This window comes from Cucurbita pepo, chromosome 12 (assembly GCF_057944985.1).
Source record: "Cucurbita pepo subsp. pepo isolate OVF chromosome 12, ASM5794498v1, whole genome shotgun sequence".
Classification (NCBI taxonomy): domain Eukaryota; kingdom Viridiplantae; phylum Streptophyta; class Magnoliopsida; order Cucurbitales; family Cucurbitaceae; genus Cucurbita; species Cucurbita pepo.
The window spans coordinates 9,113,381-9,134,839 of NC_141809.1; the positions used below are offsets into that span (position 1 = coordinate 9,113,381).

The window sequence follows — 21,459 nt, forward strand, 5'->3', positions numbered from 1 at the left end:
TGAGTGTTTCAAAACCTTAGCAACCCTTTTATAAGCTTCTACCAAACCTAAATTTAGATCAATACCCTTATTTTCGGCCATATATTTGGTTCCCTAATAATTCTGTGCCTTTCATTTATAACCAATACTATCCATAACCAACCAAATTTCCTCTCAAATCTCCAAACTTATGTCACCAAATAAATACCAACTCCAAATCTTAGGTATTAGAAATGTAATTTACTCAAATGTATATGAAAACATATAGTGGGCAATAAGTGCGAGGGAGGACTCCTGGATTCCGAAGGGGTGGATTGTGGGACTTGTTAGATCACACATTGGTTGGAGAGAAGGGGTGGATTGTGGGACTTGTGAGATCCCACATTGGTTGGAGAGGAGAACGAAACGGATTGTGAGATTCAACGGAGAGGAGAACGAAACGGATTGTGAGATCCAACGGAGAGGAGAACGAAACACCCTTGGAAGGGTGTGGAAACCTCTCCCTAGTAAACCTATTTTTAAAACCTCGAGGAAATTCCCTTATAAGCAAATCTTATGACTTTTTTTTTTATTTTTATTTGCTTGAAGGTTACATTTACGGGCTAATTATGGTTGTAATATATGAAAGTTACTAACCTTGGAATGTCTCACGTAAGTTTGAGACTATATAAAACCATGTACTTTATCTTGGTAAAGTACTATATAAAACCATGTACTTTATCTTGGTAAAGTAGACTTGGAAAATGTAGTAAAAAGATCATTTTTTTTTCCTTTGACCAATGACTTAATTTCTTTGGAATTCTATATAATTTAGATTGAATGTTTAGAATCATTCAAACTAGACGATCTTGCTTGTGGAGTGATTTGAATATCAAACAACTGTTCTTACCTTGAGATACCTTCAACAAGTTAATTCGAATCTTACTTCTCTTGTAGTGATTCCTTATAATCCGGACTGTGTCAGTCAAGTAAGTGACTCCACTATCAATTTGGTTGGAAGAATTGCTTTATGTATGATGACACGTGCCTAGTGGCCCATGCACGTGTCACTACAAGAAATGGTACATTTAATAGCATTTCCTTATAGCCTTTTTCACATGACTCTATAAAAGTCCTTACAAAAAAAACACAGGTCGGCTCAACAAAATTTCATTTTAGGGCTCTTTTTATTATTTTTATTTGTCATTCATTTTCTATTTCGTTGCTCCTTCCTTCAAGCTGTCCAGCCCATTTTTATTTTAACAATTTGGATTGCATTTCTTTTTTACAAAATTTCAAAACCCTAATCGACCATGTCAGTACGAGCTAGAGAGCGAAGGAAAGTGCGAAGGGAATAAAGGAGAAGACGGAGGATATGGCGAAGGAGGGGTCGAACAAGGCGACGGAGACGGTGCAGAATATTGGGGAGAAGGCGAAGAGGACGGTGGAAGGGAAATGGGAGGCGGCGAAGGATACAACGTAGAAGATAAAGGAGAGGTTTGTAGGGTCAGATGAAGATGAGGGGGAAGAAGGGAGAGGGGGAAGAAGTTGGATGATTGAAATAATGGGTGGAGTTCCTTATAGTTGCATCAATGAAATTTCATGTTGTTTTAGGCTTTTCGATGTTCAATGTGTTTGTGGGAACTGTGGAATAAGGTAGATATTTGAAGGAAATTTGTTTTGTTATGCTCTTTTTAAGTGTCTATGAATTTAAACATAAAGGAATTTATTTCGGGTATATACATTCAGTCCAGATTTGTTGCTCTTTCGGCCAAGAGCTTTGATATGTGTTGTCCACTTCAAAGGGCAAGGTGAGATGAACCAGTATTTTTCTTTTCAATTTTTTCATGGTTTACTTCTTTCTTCTTTTTTTTTTAGTTTTTTATGGCTTTCTTTCTCTGTCTTTTAGCTTTAATAACGATGGCTCTAAATCATTTTGAACCCCATTTTTTTTTATTTGGCTTTCTGGGTGTTGGAATCTCGGTCGAAAATTTGTGTTTTGAGCTTAATTTGTGGAAGGGTTTTGATTGATAAGGCTTCTAGTGGGTAGAGTCTAAGTGGGTTGCTTCGATTTTGTGTCATGGTTGTGATTGAAGAGGGAAAATTTTAATGGAGGAGTGTCGGTTGAAAAGAGTTAAGGGATTGGTCACATTGTGCCTGAAAATGAGACGTTTGGCCATTTGATTGAAGAACATGGACGTGAGAGTAGCTCGTGCTCTGATTTTCTTACTTCAGAGACCACAGGGATTGAGGAGCACAGTCATAGCGGCTATGAGGACTCATCTTCCCCTTCTTCATTGAGTTGGTCCACTCGAAAAGCTGACGGACCCGATTGTATTAGACTTAATGTTCCTGATAAAGTAAAAAAAATTATGTTGTTAATAGGAAGGTGGAGAAGAAAGTATCTTCATCATCAGGTAATTTTAATCCTCTTTCCTTTATGCGGTTTCTCCATATAAATTGTATTCATCTTTTAATGGTGTGTGGGGCTATAGAGATTGAGATGATGAAGGAAAGATTTTCTAAACCGCTGCTTAGAGAAGATATGTTAGGCTGCGGAAATGGGGTTCGTACGACATTGGCTATATCTAATGCCATTACAAATATTTGTGATATGCTTTGTCTCTTTTACACCATTGTCTAATATTCTATCTAGGATTGGCATTGGTTACTGTGTCTAATGATGATTCCCTTCCCCATTGTTTTGTTATAGCCACTATGTTTAGGCAATTGTGGCGATTAGAACCTATTCCCCAACAAATTAGAACCTATTCCCCAACAGATTAGAACCTATTCCCCAACAGAAGAAAGTGTTAGGTTATGGAGCCTGCTCCTTATTTATAGCTTGGTCAACGGTTATATCCGGTAAAGCTATATTTGGTAAAGCTATATCCGTAAAACTATATATGGTAAATAGTTATATATAGTAGATTGCTAAATCTGGTAAAGCTATATATATAGTAAACTAAACCATATATATATCCCGTCCCATAGAGCTTTGAAAATGTACTTTCTATTCTCTGTACTCTCTCTTGTTGTACATACCTGAAGTCATCAATAAAAAAAATTCTTTTAGCCAGAGTTCTCCTTGCAATTTTCTCTATCCTATTCTTTGTGTTCATCTAGATCGAGCGTGTGCGTTGTTGTGCGATTCTAACAACTAGTATCAGAGCTAACGAATGGTATCGATCCCAACAACTGGTATCAGAGTCAGGCGGAAGTCAGAGCTAGGCGGAACTCACTACGATCTGTGAAGATGGAAAGTTCAAAGATTGGAATTGAGAAGTTCGATGGATCCGATTTCGGTTTCTGGAAGATGCAGATTGAAGATTATCTGTACCAGAAAGATCTTCACGAACCTCTGTTGGGGGTGAAGCCTGATACCATGACCACGGAACAGTGGAAGCTCAAGGATCGACAAGCCTTAGGGCTGATCCGGTTGACGCTATCCAGAAACGTGGCGTTCAACATTATCAAGGAGAAGACAACGTCAGGTCTGTTGAAGACACTGTCGAATATGTATGAAAAACTGTCGGCTATGAACAAGGTGTATTTGATGCGGAGATTGTTATGAGTCCTTGTGAGAACTGCATTATAAGCAAACATAAACGAGTTAGCTTCACAAAGACTATTAGAGAATTGAAGAAAAGTACCGGGACAACGAAGCAAGTGGGAGTTGAGGTTGAGTTGCTCAAAGATTCACAGAGTGATCTTGTAGCAGATACTCAAGAAACTCCTGAGACTCTTGCTGAGAAACCTAAGGTGAAGCAAGTGGGAGTTGAGGTTGAGTTGCTGAAAGATTCACATAGTGATGTTGTAGCGGATACTCAAGAAACTCCTGAGACTCTTGCTGAGAAACCAGAGGTGAAGCAAGTGGGAGTTGAGGTTGAGTTGCTCAAAGATTCACAGAGTGATCTTGTAGCAGATACTCAAGAAACTCCTGAGACTCTTGCTGAGAAACCTAAGGTGAAGCAAGTGGGAGTTGAGGTTGAGTTGCTGAAAGATTCACATAGTGATGTTGTAGCGGATACTCAAGAAACTCCTGAGACTCTTGCTGAGAAACCAGAGGTGAAGCAAGTGGGAGTTGAGGTTGAGTTGCTCAAAGATTCACAGAGTGATGTTGTAGTGGATACTCAAGAAACTCCTGAGACTCTTGCTGAGAAACCAGAGGTGAAGCAAGTGGGAGTTGAGGTTGAGTTGCTGAAAGATTCACATAGTGATGTTGTAGCAGATACTCAAGAAACTCCTGAGACTCATGCAGTTGGCGAGGAACCCGGTCTATCATTCAAAACACAGAAGGCGATACCATTTCACTCGGAGGTTAGTGGAAGATGGTGATGTGTTTTGAGAAGATAGAGGGTGCAAAGAATCCAGCAAACATGTTGACAAAATGTGTTGATGTTGGAATATTGAGGTTGTGCAAAACCTCAATTGGTATGGTGCAGTGAAGACATTCATGATCGTTTGAGAGTGAAATTCTTGGTTGACTGGATCAGTCTCCAAGTGGGAGAATTGTTAGGCTATGGAGCCTGCCCCTTATTTATAGCTTGGTCAACGGTTATATCCGGTAAAGCTATATTTGGTAAAGCTATATCCGGTAAAGCTATATATGGTAAATAGCTATATATAGTAGATTGCTAAATCTGGTAAAGCTATATATAGTAAACTAAACCATATATATATCCCATCCGGTAGAGGTTTGAAAATGTACTTTCTATTCTCTGTACTCTCTCTTGTTGTACATACCTGAAGTCATAAGAAAGAAAAATTCTTTTAGCCAGAGTTCTCCTTGCAATTTTCTCTATCCTGTTCTTTGTGTTCATCTAGATCGAGCGTGTGCGTTGTTGTACGATCATAACAACTGGTATCGATCCCAACAGAAAGTGCTCGGCTTCTTTGTGTTAGCAATCATTGACGCCTACTTGGCAGGCAAGCTAGAAGTACTGGATAAGGATAACTTCAAACAGGTTTTTTTATGGCCGTATGGGTTTTGGGAAAATAAACTTTTTGCAGGAAGTATTAGATAGTTTTGAAGTTTTCCTAAACCTTAAACTCTCCTCGCGTCGTTGAAGGAAGCTCTGGATTCGACCAAGGAGTTGCTTAGACTTGGGAGCAAGGGGAGCAAGGTTTGTTTGGTGCGTTTTCTCTACTTTTTGTGTGCTATCTGTTTAATTAGCGCAGTCTACCCTACAATGTTGTGAGTTGATGAATTTCGTTATGATTTAGTGTTGAACAAGTTTGAGCAAAGATCTGGTTTGGGGCTTGAAGGAGCTGCTTTGGCAGCTTCTATTTAATCGTAGATAGTTTTTTTGGTTGTGGTCGTTCACATGCTTAAGTCTCATAAATGTAAGCTCACATGGAAAGGATTCTCTTTGAAGCTTTTATGCAATGTATTATTCTAATTCACTTTCACTTCGACTTCGAACTTTATTTGGACTCAAATCTTCCTATATTGTGATAACTTTATTTGAAATTTTAAATGCATCATCACCTACTTTAGTTGATGTAGGTGGACAAGAGCTTGGAGGAATGCATTATGTCACATTATTTGTCGAAGTAAGAATCTTGCTTATCGATGTAACCTATAACCTGTATAGCAACTGTAAGAGTAAGTGCACTATCTCTCATTGAAGTGTTGTGATATTGTGGCTAAGTTGCATGGTTGAACTTGTTTTCATTAGTTGTCTTGTTGTGGTATTATTTCTATTTTTCGTAAAATGATTGTCGTTCAAACATTCAGCCAAGACACAAGACCTCCAAAACCATATGTTTTCTTATTCTATTGCTTGTTTTTTCTCTATGTTATTATTACTCTTTTAAATTCTCATATTCCAACCCCATCCCTAGATGAAGCTTGCTGGATTAATTTATGATGGGTTGGAAAAACCTTTTTATTCCTTTTCGTTCCTTAGTATTTTAGTATTTTTTTTGTGTTGTCATATTTTTTAGAATACATTGCTGCATATCATAGGTGATGGTTTTGAGAGCTTGTTTACCGCCCTATGATGCTTAAAATTCTCTCAAAGTTATGAAATAGAGTAAGGTTAGTCCATTGGAACTTTTTTTTTTTTTTTTGTAGATAGACCTAGAAAAACTCCTCAGTACTAGAAGGTTAGCACGAGGAAGGAGCGAGAAGCCTATAACCTACACATATAGAGGTACACATGCTACCTTCTTTTTATTGGGTTATTGGTTATTTATAGGAAATGGAAGGTGATAGAAGACTTAGAATACAAAGGCATGAAGCAATCCCAGACAATCGAGCATCGATCCAAATAATGGAGAATATTTTATTTTGTATTGTTTGAAGAACTTTTTTATTATACGAAATTACTGAATACTCATTCTGTAATGTAAATAGATGATGAAGTTTCAATTGTGAATGGAAATTACAGTATTTAACTTGCAATGAATTGTTTGTGTGTGGATTTAGTTAAAAATGAATACATGAATAGATTTTTTTTTTTTTTATCAAAATATAATTAATGAAATGATAATTAAATAATAAATGATCAAATAGCTTAAGCTATGAATACTATATTATAGCATTAAAAAATGTTATAATAAGTTAAAAGATAACATAATATTTTAGCTATATTCAACCTGCTATAGCTTTAATAAAATGCTATGAAATATTTTTATAACAATGTATATAAGTTATAGTTTTATACTATATTATAGCATATATTACAGCTATAAAAAAACGCTATAAAAAGTCCTAGACTTTTAATAACATGGGCTGTCACGACGTACGAAAAATGCTATAAAAAGTCTATGATAGCGTTTTCGTATGTTAATGTATTCATTATTTGTTTGTAGTGTGTCATATGTGTGATATGCTTTAATATGTTATGTTATGCTATTATATACTATGATATGCCATAATATGTTTTGAAATAAGAAAATCTATAATGCATAACGTCCCTATGCCAAGTCATGTATGAAATCATGTATAAGAATTATGTAAGTATAATTACCAAATTTAATATGTTATGAAAGAATGAAGGTTTGTCTTGCATCATTTATCATTTATTATGCCATGATAAAAAGTATGGGGACCTCATGCATAACTGTGTTCACGTGAATCAGAATACTTCCCCATTATGATGAGTATGAACGTGTATGCTATAAGACTGATTATGACACTTATGTTCGTCATGATGATACAACGACCGATATTTTCTTTAGGTGTTCGGCAACAGCCCGCCAACGAGTGCTAGCCAAGGCGATGTGCGAGCCTACCTGGTGGGGCCACATTTGCACGTGTGGGCTGTGTTTAGAGAAGTATTACACATCTAATTTAGCTCAAAAATTGGAAAGTCGCCTAAGAGAATGAAAGAATGATAGTTCCAACCATGTTGCATGTGTTTGCATTACACGAGCCCAATATTAATGATAGTTCAAACCATGTTGCATGTGTTTGCATTTCACGAGCCCAATATTGGGGTCATTTACGGAGTACTTCTTAAAATACTCTCATGGCTTTACTTGGGCTTCCCCAATCCTCAACAATGGATTTTATCGACATGGACATGGTTAAGTTTAGGGCATGGCTCTGATACCATGTTAGAAATCACAACTCTCCACAATAGTATGATATTGTCCACTTTGAGCAGAAGTGTGCTCATGCTTTGCTTTGGGCTTCCCAAAATGCCTCGTACCAATGGAGATAATATTCCTCACTTATAAACTCATGATCTTCCACTAAATTAACCAACGCGGGACTCACTCCCAATAATCCTCAACAAATAAAACTTTAAGGAATATTTGGGGAACGACCCTCTTTTGGTGCAAATTTGAGAAGTCAAGTGCCTATATCTCTTTTAATAGCTTTTGGCCCGAGTCAAGAAAAATAGATGACTTCGTAAAAGGTGCAGAAATGGATAAGAAAGAACTTATATTAAGAAAATACATATAACGACCCTAAATTTCCACATACTCAGAGTCGCTACTAACGTCTCGTGCTCATCTATAATGCGGAAATATAACTCTTACATGAACATAGTTGATAACGTAAACTTCAAAAAAACGTTTAAAACAACTTCTTCTCTGCAAAACACAGCCATGGTCTTACGTGTTTAAATATGAAATACTGAAATTTAGAGAAAACAAAAACAAATACAAAATAATTTAAAACAATGAAATGCAAAACAACCTATTATAACTTAAGACTAGAAATTTAAATATGAATCTACCCTATGCACGTGCCACAGTCTCTGCTCGCGATGCCGCCGTCCTCCGTACAAGTGCGCCTTGCCTTTACCTAAAAAATGATGTGGCACACGGCCTGAGTATTTCAAAGAATACTCAGTAAGTGGCCCTGCCATGCAAATGCAAACACATGCAATCATGATTTAGGGACCTATCTCTAATCATCTTAGGGGTGGCCTCCAGTCTCGAACAAATTGGATATGTAGTACTTCCCTACACACGACTCACTCGTGCGAGTGTGAATCCCCAGGGCGCTCGCACACCCCCTGGACCCTCTGGTCAAGCTAATCTGTAGCGACGTCCGGAGGTCAGCGGAACCCCATAGTGTCATGCGCCTCATGAACACCCTCATCTGTGTGCATTCGCACCTGTGCGCATTCGCGCTCATCATATGGTGAGCGTCTGCACTCATCATCTCTAGGGGAAGTAGCCGTCTGCTTATGAACATACAATATGCATGAGGTCCCTCTAAATCCATCATAATGTCTCTTCTGACACAACCCTCTAGTCTCATCTCTTTGTTACTCTAGGTAACACATACTCGTGGATATTTATATTAATATCATTTTCACGCTCTAAGGGTTGTGTCCTATGTCGATCTAATGACATGATGCAATATGACACTCATCATCATATAACATGCTCAATATGGAATACATCATCATATTAAGGTAAACGTCACGCAATCATCATACTCATCATATTGCCACAAAGTGCATCAAACATATCAAGTACAACATTCATCAAAATATATATATACGGCGCACATCAAGTATCGTAACCCACACATCATCATAACTCATACATCATCATAACTCATATACCGCATCGTACGATATAGTTCATACATCATCGTAACTCATACAATTTTTAGCCTATCCTATAGTAAAACCACTTACCTGATTAGCTTGTAAGGGTGTCACCAATTCATCCTTAACGAAAGTTTGATTTTTCCCTTTGTATCCAAACCAACCTATAAGAATCCATGACATCAATTTCATGTTCAATTCTCTGACTCTTACCATAGTTCATGTGCTAAACTTCATGCGAGCATTAAAGACTTTGCATGGATAAAGTCTTGGAACGTTATAATATACATCTAAATATATATAGATATTCTATTTATATTAAGATTTCATTTTCTATTTTTTATCTCGAGTGACTATTTTCTTGTCTTCTAATATTCTTTCTGTACTCTATTTTTTCTCTCAATCTTTTGTTGAAGACATATTCTTGACCAATTTTTAATCGATTCTTACTTAATCATATTATTGGTCAATTTTGATCGATTCTTACCCGGAACTTTTCCTTTTTATTTTTCTCTTCATTCCCTCCGTACTTCCTCCTCTCTTTTTTTCCTTCCCTCTTTATTTATTTATTTATTTTTCTTTCTCCTCTCTTTCTTTCCTTCCCTCTTTATTTATTTATTTTTTTTCTTCTTTTAGATATTTCCTCTTTTTCTTTTGAGTTTATTAATAGCTGGCTTTGGTCTTCTCTTTCTATTTTTTCTTCCTTCCAAAATCTTTCTTTTATCTTGTTTTTTTTTTCTTTCATTCCATTATCATTAATTCTTCCTTCCAAATCTTTCTTTTATCTTGTTTTTTTTTCCATTGGATTATCATTAATTCTTTCTTCCAAATCTTTCTTTTATCTTGTTTTCCTTCTTTTTTTCCTTTAATTTTATTATCATTTAAATTCACAGATATCATAGATAATTTTTTCTTACCAAATCTTTCCTTTCTTATTTATGGTTAATTTTTTTTTAAACAGAATCTTTTCTTTCTCCTTATCCTGTATTTACTTCTTATCTTCCCTCTTTCTCCCTCTATTTCTCTATTTATGTATTTAGCCTTTATGGTTAATTTTCTATCACCTCATAACCAAAACAGAATCTTTTCTTTATCTCTGTCTTGTATTTACTTAATCTTTCATTTTTTCCCTTTGTTCTGTATTTTTTTTATGGACAGATATTAGCCTCAGTGATGGTTAATTTTCTATAACCTGATAACCAAAATCTAAATAAATGGGCAGGGAACAAGAGATCTTATTCTGATTAATTAGATAAAAAAAAAAGGAGATAAAGAAAAAGGAAATCTGATTGGGACAAATGAAAAAGAGATCCGAAATATGACCAGTAATAACAAAGCAAGATCTCTCTCCAATAATTAAATCTACAGCTCTCCTTGCAAATCTGGTTAACCTAGGATGCATCCAATATTCTGATTTGAGTTTTTTTATGGAAGAGTTGGTTGAGGAGAGATAGTTGGGAGAGGGAGGGAGTTAGTGGGGAGTAGTGTAGGAAAAATTATTGTTTTAATTATTTAATTATTATTTTTTTTTTTTTTTTTGTGGTTACCATACCAGATGAAATTTATTTGCTTAACTAGATGAAATCTACTTGTTTAACTTTTTAGAATGGATGAGTTTGAAGTGGAATAAAGAAAGTAGAGTTTTGAATTATTTATTTTTATTTTTTATTTATGATAATGTATTTGTTTAATTAAGAAAAAGACGTGAAACGTCTACTAAAATATAAAATTTTAAATTGTAATATTGATTTTAAATTAAAACTAGGAAATTAAATAATATGAATTTTCAACTTAAGTTTCTCCCCGAACAATAAAATAGAAATAGGTAGATTTCGAACTCAAATCTGGAAAAAAAATTTATAACGGTAAGTTCAAATTAATATTTCATATATTAAACGTAAAGAAAATATATATTTAATTTTATGTGTTTAAATAATATATACTGTACCCACATTAATATATTAAATGCTAAAATATTTTATTTTGAATTAAATAAACATTTAATCTCATATTTTTGTCTCTCGACTTTTTCTCCTCCCATATTTGAGAATTGTCTTTCAAGAGGCTTGTTTGTCCCAAGTCAGATTCATATATTCGAGTCATAGTAAGAAAGATATTATATAGGAGATTATATGTTAATAGTTTTCTATATTTTCTGTATCTCCGATCTCGGCACGCTCCCAAAGCACCTTCCAAAGAGAAAAACAAAGAGGATAGAGGAAAGAGAGAAGTTTTCGAAGTTTTCCAGCGAGAGTCGCATATGATCATCATGTGAAATATTAATCTTCTCAATAAAAATAGATTAAATATTTCTTGGTCTAGTCCTATACAAACTCATTGTATAGGATAACCCCACTTACATGTCTCCACATGAACGATTTGGATTAAATCATTTGTAACGATTACAAAGTGAACCATATCAATAGTGTTTCCAGGATAAGGTAACAAACCAAACCTTATCCATATACTATAAACTCTTTAGGTTATTACTTGAACACGATCCTCTTGTATGTCAACCACATACGGTTCAAGATTGCATTAATGACCTTAGATTTTCATACCATGAATGACAATTAAATTACAAATAAAATAATAAAAATTATGGTTAAAAACTAAATAATTAATTATGAGGATTTACGGCATAAATCCCAACAATCTCCCACTAGTGAGACATGTGTCTTAGGGCATACTCTATACCCAACATGTTCTCCCACTTGCCCTAGAGAAGATGAGACATGTCTCGTAATCCTAGACATTCTAGATGACCCTCAAACACTTTAGCTTAGAGAGACATTTTATATAAATGATTATCCTTAAAAGTCATCTTGGTCACTACCACGATGCTTTCTCTCAATATCATTCTTTATAAATTGATCTTTTATAACTTCTGGATGTTGAACGCCAAAATAATTATATAAATCAAAATAATTATCATTAAAAATCATCTTTGATGTTGAACGCCATGTTTCTGGATAACATTAACCGGATCAACCCTAATGCTTGTCGATCCTAAAGCTTCCACTATTCTGTGGTCATGGTATCCGGCTTCACCCTAGTAGGGGTTCGTGAAGATCTTTTTGGTACAGATAATCTTCAATCTACATCTCCCAGAAACTGAAATCGGATCCATCGAACTTCTCAATTCCAATCTTTAAACTTTCCATCTTCACAGATCGTGGTGAATTTCGCCTAGCTCTGATACCAATTGTTAAGATCGCAAAACAACGCACACACCTGATCTAGATGAATACAAAGAACAGATAAAGAAAATGCAAGGAGAACTCTGGCTAAAAGATTTGTATTGATGACTCCAAGTATATACAGTAAGAGAGAATACAGAGAATCCATAAAAGTATATTTTCAAAGCTAGGCTTGAGTGAATATATATATATGGTTCAGCTTACTATATATAGCTTTACCAGATATAACCATCTACGTGTATAACTATCTACCAAATATATAGTTTTACCAATATAACCTCTGCTATATATAACTATCTACCCTATACAGCTTTACCGATATACCTTTTCTTTTTTTATATTATTTACTATTTATGACAATTTACTTTATATGTCATTTACCATATCTAGTTTTACTATGTATAACCGTTCACTAAATTGTAAATAAGTAGCAGGCACAGGTCCAGCCTGCCAAACTGAGTCTCAAACTCATCTCGTCCCAAAAGCCAACTGTTGGGTTTTACGTCCTACAACTCATAGTTTGTAAACAAAATATATTCTGTTTTTAATAAAGTTATTATTGATGTTTATTCAATAAAGATTGTTATTGAATAAAGTGAATTTTACGATCATTAATCTAAATCCAATAAACTAAGAACACTCTGACTATAGTATGATTACTTGAACTATATGTAGAGACATAAGAGTGGATCAAGTTCAAGTATATAGTGAAAATGATCTATAGTACATGGATAAGGCTGAGTACTTTCTTCTCGGGACACTATGGATGCGGCCCACTTTTGTATTTGATATAAACAATGTGATCACTTGTACATGTGGAGACATGTGAGTGGGGGTGTCCTATGCAATGAGTATTGCATAAGATCGGACCATGAAGAAAACCACTCTCACTTTATAATGTCGTTTACTGTTGAGACTAATTTTCTTTTCATTCGATAACCTAGGTAACTCGATTTCAATCCTGAGCTAACCATGAACTCCTGTGTATTCGGAATTATCCTTAGATTTGCATGGGTGAGAGTGGCTCTAGTTCGCCAACTCAATAGGCCTCCCATTTCAGGGGTAAGACTGGGTGAATGGCAGGGGACGTGGGGTGCAAGATGGAATTCACTCCTACCCGCTTTTAGGGATAGTAGAGAGGTTGTTCCCTTAAGTACTGACTCGAGGTCTTGAACAAGGGGCCCCACCCTCTCATTGGCCCGAGAGGGATTCGGTTTGGTGGTTGGACCACAAACCAATTGTTCATTACAGGATCAGTCCCGGACTTAAGGAACAAGATGTAACTTTAGGAGTAAAACGGTAAATTGACCCAGCTCTAGTTACGAACAACCTGTGAAAGATCGACTTACTAATCATGGTTATATCAAATGGACAAAAATATATCTATAGTGAGAGGAGTGCAACTACTAGGCTATAGTGGAGTGTCCTAGTAGTTAACGAATGTTGGTTAACAAGGTTAATGAGTTTAGCCGGTTAATCTCGGATCGTTGGAGCCGATGATCTGTAGGTCCTTTAGGTCCCCTTGCTAGCTCATATCGAACTAAACCTTAGAACAGTGTGATGAGTGAGTTCGAAGTGTTCGAATTCAAACTAGGGAATATATGCTAAATATGTACGATATATTTAACCGCATTTTGTTTCAATTATGAATTAAACAAAAAGGGAGAATTAGAGATATATAAATAAGATTTAAATATTTTAATTATGAATAGAGATTCATGATCCATACGTGCCAGAATTCATTGAGATTGGCATTTGATTTAATGTTAAATATTAATTAAATTGTTTAATTAATCATTTAATATTATTTTGATTTGAAATTAATTGTTGAATTAAAATAAATTGATTTCACCCCGGAAAAATTCATGTTTGAGTTAGTGAAATATTGAGTGTCAATACATGGTTTAACCAAACTTGCATGTTTGACAAATAATCCCACAAATTTGAGTGAAATTTTAAGTGTCAAAATTTGGTTTAACCAAACTTGCATGTTTGCCCGATAAACTCCACAAATTTGAGTAGAATTTTGAGTGTCGAAATTTGGTTAACTCAAACTTGCATGGTTGTCACATAATCCCACAAATTTGAGTGGAATTTTGAGTGTCAAAATTTGGCAATCTCAAATGTGCATGAACATGCAAATATGACTCTATAAATAGAGTGATCAAAGGTACATGAAAATTCTTCTTGAAAAACTTTGAGAAAATCTCTCCAAAAAATTCTTCTTGAAAAACTTTGAGAAAATCTCTCCAAACTCTCTCTTTAGATATACTAAATTCCTATCAAGTTTAGTCACTCACTCGATTCCACAATCCTGTTCTAAGGCCAGAGAATAGTAGGGAAGACCGTGAGGAAAAAAGAATTTGAGGTTAGTATTCAAACTCATTGAATGCTTTTGAACATGCTAGCTAGTTTACTATAATTGATGTACTTATTGTGCCTAAGATCCAAATTGCTTCCGCATGTGTTATATTAACACCATCACCAGCGACCTGCGAACCACGACCCAAACCGCATTTTGTCCAGCACCTCGACCCGAGACGCCTGTGCTGTCGTGGCCCGTTCAGATGACGCCACATCTCAAGCGGCGATGCAAAAAGCCCTTCGACTTGAGTGGCTTGGACGACGCGGAGGCTTGCGGTGGTGGGTGGTGGGCGGCAGCTTCCCGACTGCTTTCCAGTGTATTTTTCGGTGACTGTTCCGGTGACTTTTCCGGCGACTCCCCGGCTTGCCATTTTAACACCAACGACAAAAGTCTACAGACCACCTAATTAACACCAACGAGTAAAATCTCCTTTTGCTTCAGGACCCCATAGTAACAACAAAGAGTGTGCTAAACTATTAGCAAGAGTCGAAAGTTAAGAAGTTGATCCTTCTAAATAGGAACTTGCCAATCCATGGGTATACCATGAAGTTGCCAAAGTTGTACCTGTGAACCAACCTCCTACGGCAAAATAGGCACAAGGAAAGAGCAATAGACTAGACCAACCTACAAAAACATAACCAGTCATCCATAATATCAAATAAATCATTTTCGCCCTTGGTAAATTTACCACTATAGTCATAGTGATCCTCCTATTCAACTAACTTCAACCATTTTTGAACACCTCATAGCATTTTTAGGGCCTTTGAGTCGATTTATGTATGATTTCTACTGTACCTACTTTCTAATGGGCTTCGAATATAAAAATCATTTTTTATTGGTCCATAACCTAACCTAGATCAATATTATGAACTCAATACTGTAAATGAAAGTATCATTCTCGTTTCTATTCTTCGTCACATTGTTGTATCAATATGAAAATATTTGGCACATGGATTTTTTTTCTTCTATATATTTACCTCATGTCCAACATTAATAGATAGACCCAACAAAAATTTGGTTCCAAAGATGATAAGGAATGTGGCTGCTTTGTTGCTCGTGACGGTGGGTGCACTACCAATCGAAGGACAATGATTTGGGAATTTATCATTTGCCTATTTAGGGAGATGATTACCATTTTGGCTTTAAGATTAACTTTTGGAGAACAACCCTCTTCTAGTGCAAAGTGGACAGGCCAGATGCTCTTTCGAATGCTTTTGGCATGAGGAGGACCACACCTAGCTTGTTTTTTCTCTAAAATTTAAAATTAATAAAAAGAATTGAAACAGAGTTCATAACATTAGGACAAAAAAAAATGATATTTAGATTTTAGAAAAATAATAGCATTTTTGAATATTTTCATGGTATAAATTTATTTGTTTGTTTAAATATCATTTGATATAATTTAATTTGATTACTACCATAGAATAAAAAATCCCTCCATCGAGCACAAACTATAGAATAAAAAATTAGGATCTATAATTTTGGTAGATTACACCGTGTAGGTCGTTACAAATTTTGAGGGACAAGTCAAGCAAATTTCAAAAATAGAATAGAACGTTGTAACAATATGGTTGATGACGACATCACAACTTGAGACCATGACACATGTAGAAAATAATGTTTTAAATGATGAAGGTTATGTTTTAAAAAGTTTAAATGTAAGTATATTTCGCATTCAGTGTTTTAAGAAGGTTATTTAAAGTTGATTACAAAAGGGACGAACATTTTTTTTATCAAAGCAATTATTGGAATTTCCTAATGTTTTGAGCGGATGAATATGAAATTCCTTTTTTTAGTGACCGCACAAATTATCTGGCGCACGACCCTTCGAGCTAAATTATTTATGTAGTCCCTCACCCTCTCAAGATGGGTTTACGAAGTCGCACCTAAAGCCATTTCTTCACATGATAATAGCTTCCTCAATGCACCATCCTATCTGAAATTGGCCAAGCTCAACGATATGAATACGACAATGACACTACTAGAGGTGTTAATGAGATACCAGAGGATATAGATGCTGTGGAAGTAATTAGGATTTTTGGACATCTAAGCCGTTCAAGTTTTGGACTCTCATCCCCAAGACTATCTCGGCTAGTTTCTTGGCCTATTATGGTTCTGTGGTGCATTACTGTCTATACCTATAATAGTCTATTACATTCTGAGATACTCGGTTTATAAGAAATGTTCTAACCCACATCAATATAAAATCATCCTAGTTCTAGCATTCTACTATTAACTCAATACAACTATGCATGCACGATGAACCGAACAAATAACTCGTATGGAGATAACATTCATGAATCATATCACATTCTCAAAAATTGAGGAGAAAGAAGGTTTATGAAAGTCCATCTTGCAAGCTTAAACATGAATACAATTATTAGTTAGATCCTTGGAAGGTTAAGAGCCCTCTTTGTTTTGCATTCCATTATTCAGTTCTTCACCTTGATGTGTAGCTTATCTGTGAAACAAATACAAATACAATAATCAATCAATCAATTAATTATTAAGAGAAAATAAAAATGATTTAAAAAGGAAGAGAACATACCAGCGGCTTCTTTCTCACCACAATCTTCGTCGCACTTAACTTCGCAGAAGCTTTGGCCATTGCCCTTTTCAAGGCATTCCTTCTCGCATTTTTCGTAGCATAACCTATACTCGTTTTCAAATTTAGCCTCATATTTGGCCTCCTTCGCGCTTTCAGTGGCACTCGAAACCTGCAATGCACCCACCACCACAACGCACACCAACAACACTGCAATCATCTTCTTCGCCATTTTATTTTATTTTATTTTATGCTTTTTCTTCTGCCTTTCCAATGCTTCTTTTTGCGACTGGATGAGTGTTTCAAAACCTTAGCAACCCTTTTATAAGCTTCTACCAAACCTAAATTTAGATCAATACCCTTATTTTCGGCCATATATTTGGTTCCCTAATACAACAACAAATTCTATGCCTTTCATTTATAACCAATACTATCCATAACCAACCAAATTTCCTCTCAAATCTCCAAACTTATGTCACCAAATAAATACCAACTCCAAATCTTAGGTATTACAAATGTAATTCACTCAAAAGTATATCGAAAACATATACTGGCCAGGGTAGATTGTGGGACTAGTAAGAAACAAGTGTGGAGGACGCTGGGCCTCAAGAGGTGGATTGCGAGCGTTTGTTGCAATTATCTAGATTTGAATTAGAACTTAAATTATAAGAATTTTAAGTTTGAATAATTTGTGTTTTAGATCGGAAATTAAGCATAAAAACTTAGGTAAATCCAATCCAATAAATATAATCTAAGGGAATGTGGTTGTATGTGAATTTGGACAAATAATTACATCGGGTAGATGTAGACAAGAATTTGAGAAAAATAAAATGATACCATGTTGAAGGAAATTTATTATTAATAAAATTTAAGAATCTATAATTAAAGTCTAAATGAATTATGTAGGCTACCAATAATCAAAATTATACCAAACCAACTAATTGAAATACAAAACGATAAGACTTAGATTTGGAAAGTGGGAAGAAAAAAGAGATTCTCACATCCCAACTAAACCACGCTCGCCCCGACGACCTCCACCACCGAGAAAAGAATTGTATTTTTTCGAGGGGAAAACGAGAAGAAAGTTGTATTTTTTCGACGAGCGTAAACCAGCAAAGACACACGTGGACACAATGCAAGGGACGTTATAGCAAAGGAAGAACAAGGCAAGTGTACGGGATACATCACGGTAAGCTCGATAACCTTAGTTTTGGATGTACTTTTGCTGCAACCCAAATATCCATTCGGCTCAAGCCTGCACACCAGGCCGAGATCTGTAAATCGAAAGCCTCCTGCAACCTGCAGCAGCCTAAATTCACGACACTTGACCCCCATGCTTGCAGTAACCCGCGCCTCTACCCGACTCGACCTATACATGTGTCAGTACCTCGTTGCACCATATTTTGCACCTGCAGCCAGAAATTCCTTCTGCTTACACGTCTCAGCTTGGCTTCGCAGCTCAAAAATCACTCCCTCGGCTCAGTAACGGGAAATTGCCCATTTTCCAATGATCCGACCATCTCAAAGCTGAAATTGACATTGTTTAAGGCAATTAAGGTCAGTATAAGGTTCAATTCCTCGATTAAAGTTATGTTGAGTTAAGAAATTTTGAGTCACTAACGAAATGAGATGGACGTTCTAATAGGAAACGACAACCGGCAATACTTGGAGCAATTTCAAGGGACGAAAAGTAATCGTACTCGAATTTAGGAAAACACCTGCTAAAGCCAACCAATTAAGTGGCTTTACTATCGGTTTGGTTATAATTGTATATTGTATGATAACACGTCCCGTGGCTTTGCATGTGTCATATGCTCATATATTTGAATGGATATGAAATGATATGTGTACATTATGATATGTTAGTGTTGTGATGTATGTGATGAAATAATATGTTTAGGATATGATATGTTATAAGATTTATTTGAAGACATGCTCGTGTTATGATATGTGAGTTTTATGATATATGTTATGATATGATATGTGCATGATATGATTTGATACGTTAGAAGACATAATAAGTTTATGATATAACATATGTTCGACATGAATGATATATAATATGATTGGCATGCAATATGATGAATTGACATAATGCACAACCCCGACATATACATAGAAGTTCTGATAAAATGATATGATATAAAGGAAAATGCAAGAAGAGTTGTTATACATGATAATGAAAGGAAAAAATGTTGGGACCTTATGCATCATTGTGTGATCATGCATTAGGGGACGATATCCCTTCTCCTTTTATGATGGTACGGACGCATACATTACAAATAGGAAAATGATCATTATATTCACCATAATGCTGCTATGATGATCGTTATTCCTAACGAGTGTCCGGTATCAACAACTATTAGAGAATGCTCGCCCCACAAAAAAAGGACCTAGGAGGTGTGCAAACTAACTGGTGGTCCATACTCGTATGTGTGGACCGTGTGTAGAATAGTAAATACACATCCAATTACACGTTTAGGATATCCATCGTAGGAATATAGACTGATATGATAGGTTCCTCTCATGATTGTATATGCTTGCATCTAACCTCGATAGGGGCCACTTAGTGAGTATTTCTTAAAATACTCAAGTCATGTGCTACTCTTATTTTTCCACGTAAAGGCAAGGCAACCCTGTATGGCTGACGATGACGTCACAACCTAAGAGACTGTGACACATGCATAGGGTAGTTTGCAATATGAATTTAGTAGACTACAGGTTAGTTTGCATTTCCATTTAGTAGCATATAGGTGAGTATAAGACATTTTTACTTTATGTTAGTTTCAGTTTTTATTATTTTATTTAAAGGCCTTTTAAGAAACATGTAAGACCAAGCTTATGTTTCTATGATAAAGTTTTGAATGAAATATTTCTGCATAAAACATCTATGATATGTATACAGTAGCGACTTTAGGTTAAGTAGCAATCATATAGAGTACATATGTCGAGATATTTCTTTATCTTTAATAATTGGACTACAAGGTGACTTATCTTTGCATGCATTTAAAAATCAAATTAAAAAGGAAATGTAAAAATCAAGATGTAATGGTCAATTTAAAATATCATGTTCCGATTTTTGAAACTTTGAATCTTGGACCGCGACGAAAAAGATACGATAAAAGTACGATAAATTTTGGGCAATTTAAAATCAAATAACATCATATTTAAAAAGGAAATTTAAAACAAATTACAAAATAGTGTTGTTCAAAGTTCGTTAATAAACATGGACCGACAAACGAAATACAAATTTAAACAATGTAACAAACCCCAAAATACACAAAGGGTTGACGCCTTGGAACAACCTCTTTGTGACTGCACAGCTCCCGAACGCTACCCTAGGTCGATTAGTAGTAAACGATCACCAAAAAAAAAAAAAAAAAAAGAATCATATGAGTATAAAATTACTCAGTAAGAAACCTACCAAAAAGAATCATATGAGTATAAAATTACTAAGTAAGAAACCTACCTTTGGTATATGGAGCCTGCTGCCTAGATCTGGTAGAGATATATTTAGAAGATATTTCGTAAAGATCTTGTACAATCCTAAGATATATATAGTAGATATTTGGTAAAGATTTGATAGAGATATATTTGTTAGATTATGGTAGGTTTAAATCTTTGTAAGCTCTATTTAGTAAATTGAAACCATATATATAGATAGGCATAGGCAGTGCTGTCAAGACGTACTTCTCTTCATTCTGTATTCTATTTGTACATACTTGAAGCCATCAATAATAAAACCTTTAGCCAATATTTCTCATTGTATTTTCTCTCTCATGTTCTTTGTATTCTTCTTGATCGAGTTTGTGTATTGTTGAGCAATCCTAACAATTGGTATCAGAGTTAACAACGGGTATCAGAGCGAGACAAAATTCACCACGATCTGTGAAGATGGAAAGTTCAAAGATTGGAATTGAAAAGTTTGATGGATCCGATTTTAGTTTCTGGAAGATGCAAATTGAAGATTGTATGTGCCAGAAAGGTCTTCACGAACCCCTGTTGGGGGTGAAGCCGGATAGTATAACCATGGAGTAGTGGAAGCTCAAGGATCGTCAGGCCTTAGGGTTGATCTAATTGACGCTGTCCAGAAACATGGCGTTCAACATCATCAAGGAGAAGACAATGTCAGATATGTTGAAGACGTTGTCGAATATGTACGAGAAACCGTCGGCTATGAACAAGGTGTATTTGAAGAGGAGACAGTTTAATCAACAAATGTCTGAAGGTGAATCTGTTGCTGGTCATATAAATGAATTTAATATGATTACAAGTCAACTGAGTTCGGTGGAAATTAATTTCGAGAATGAAATTAAAGCATTGATTTTGATGTCATCTTTACCCGAGTCGTGGGATACTGTTGTTGCCGCG

At 35.5% G+C, this 21,459-nt stretch overlaps 2 protein-coding genes across 10 annotated transcripts; one reads left to right on the top strand and one right to left on the bottom strand.

Annotated features, from left to right (window-relative positions):
• Positions 1–1,443: 1,443 nt before the first annotated feature.
• Positions 1,444–6,371, top strand: LOC147789975 (uncharacterized). 9 transcript variants are annotated; one of them, XM_087129480.1, is made up of 4 exons: positions 1,444–2,375; positions 3,167–5,093; positions 5,468–5,514; positions 6,042–6,371. In XM_087129480.1, the coding sequence occupies exon 2, from the start codon at positions 3,529–3,531 to the stop codon at positions 4,294–4,296; it is 768 nt and encodes a 255-aa protein (XP_086985606.1). In that variant the 5' UTR covers positions 1,444–2,375; positions 3,167–3,528; the 3' UTR covers positions 4,297–5,093; positions 5,468–5,514; positions 6,042–6,371. The 9 variants fall into 9 exon arrangements, with proteins under 9 accessions (XP_086985606.1, XP_086985605.1, XP_086985602.1 ...); XM_087129479.1 differs by having other exon boundaries at positions 6,162–6,371; XM_087129476.1 differs by having other exon boundaries at positions 3,167–5,348; positions 6,038–6,171.
• Positions 6,372–16,803: 10,432 nt separating this feature from the next.
• LOC111807245 (uncharacterized) lies at positions 16,804–17,382 on the bottom strand. Its single transcript, XM_023692886.2, has 2 exons — positions 17,092–17,382; positions 16,804–17,004 (listed from the first exon to the last, which is right to left on the bottom strand). Exons 1-2 carry the CDS (start codon positions 17,318–17,320, stop codon positions 16,976–16,978), a joined length of 258 nt encoding a protein of 85 aa, XP_023548654.2. The 5' UTR covers positions 17,321–17,382; the 3' UTR covers positions 16,804–16,975.
• Positions 17,383–21,459: the final 4,077 nt, after the last annotated feature.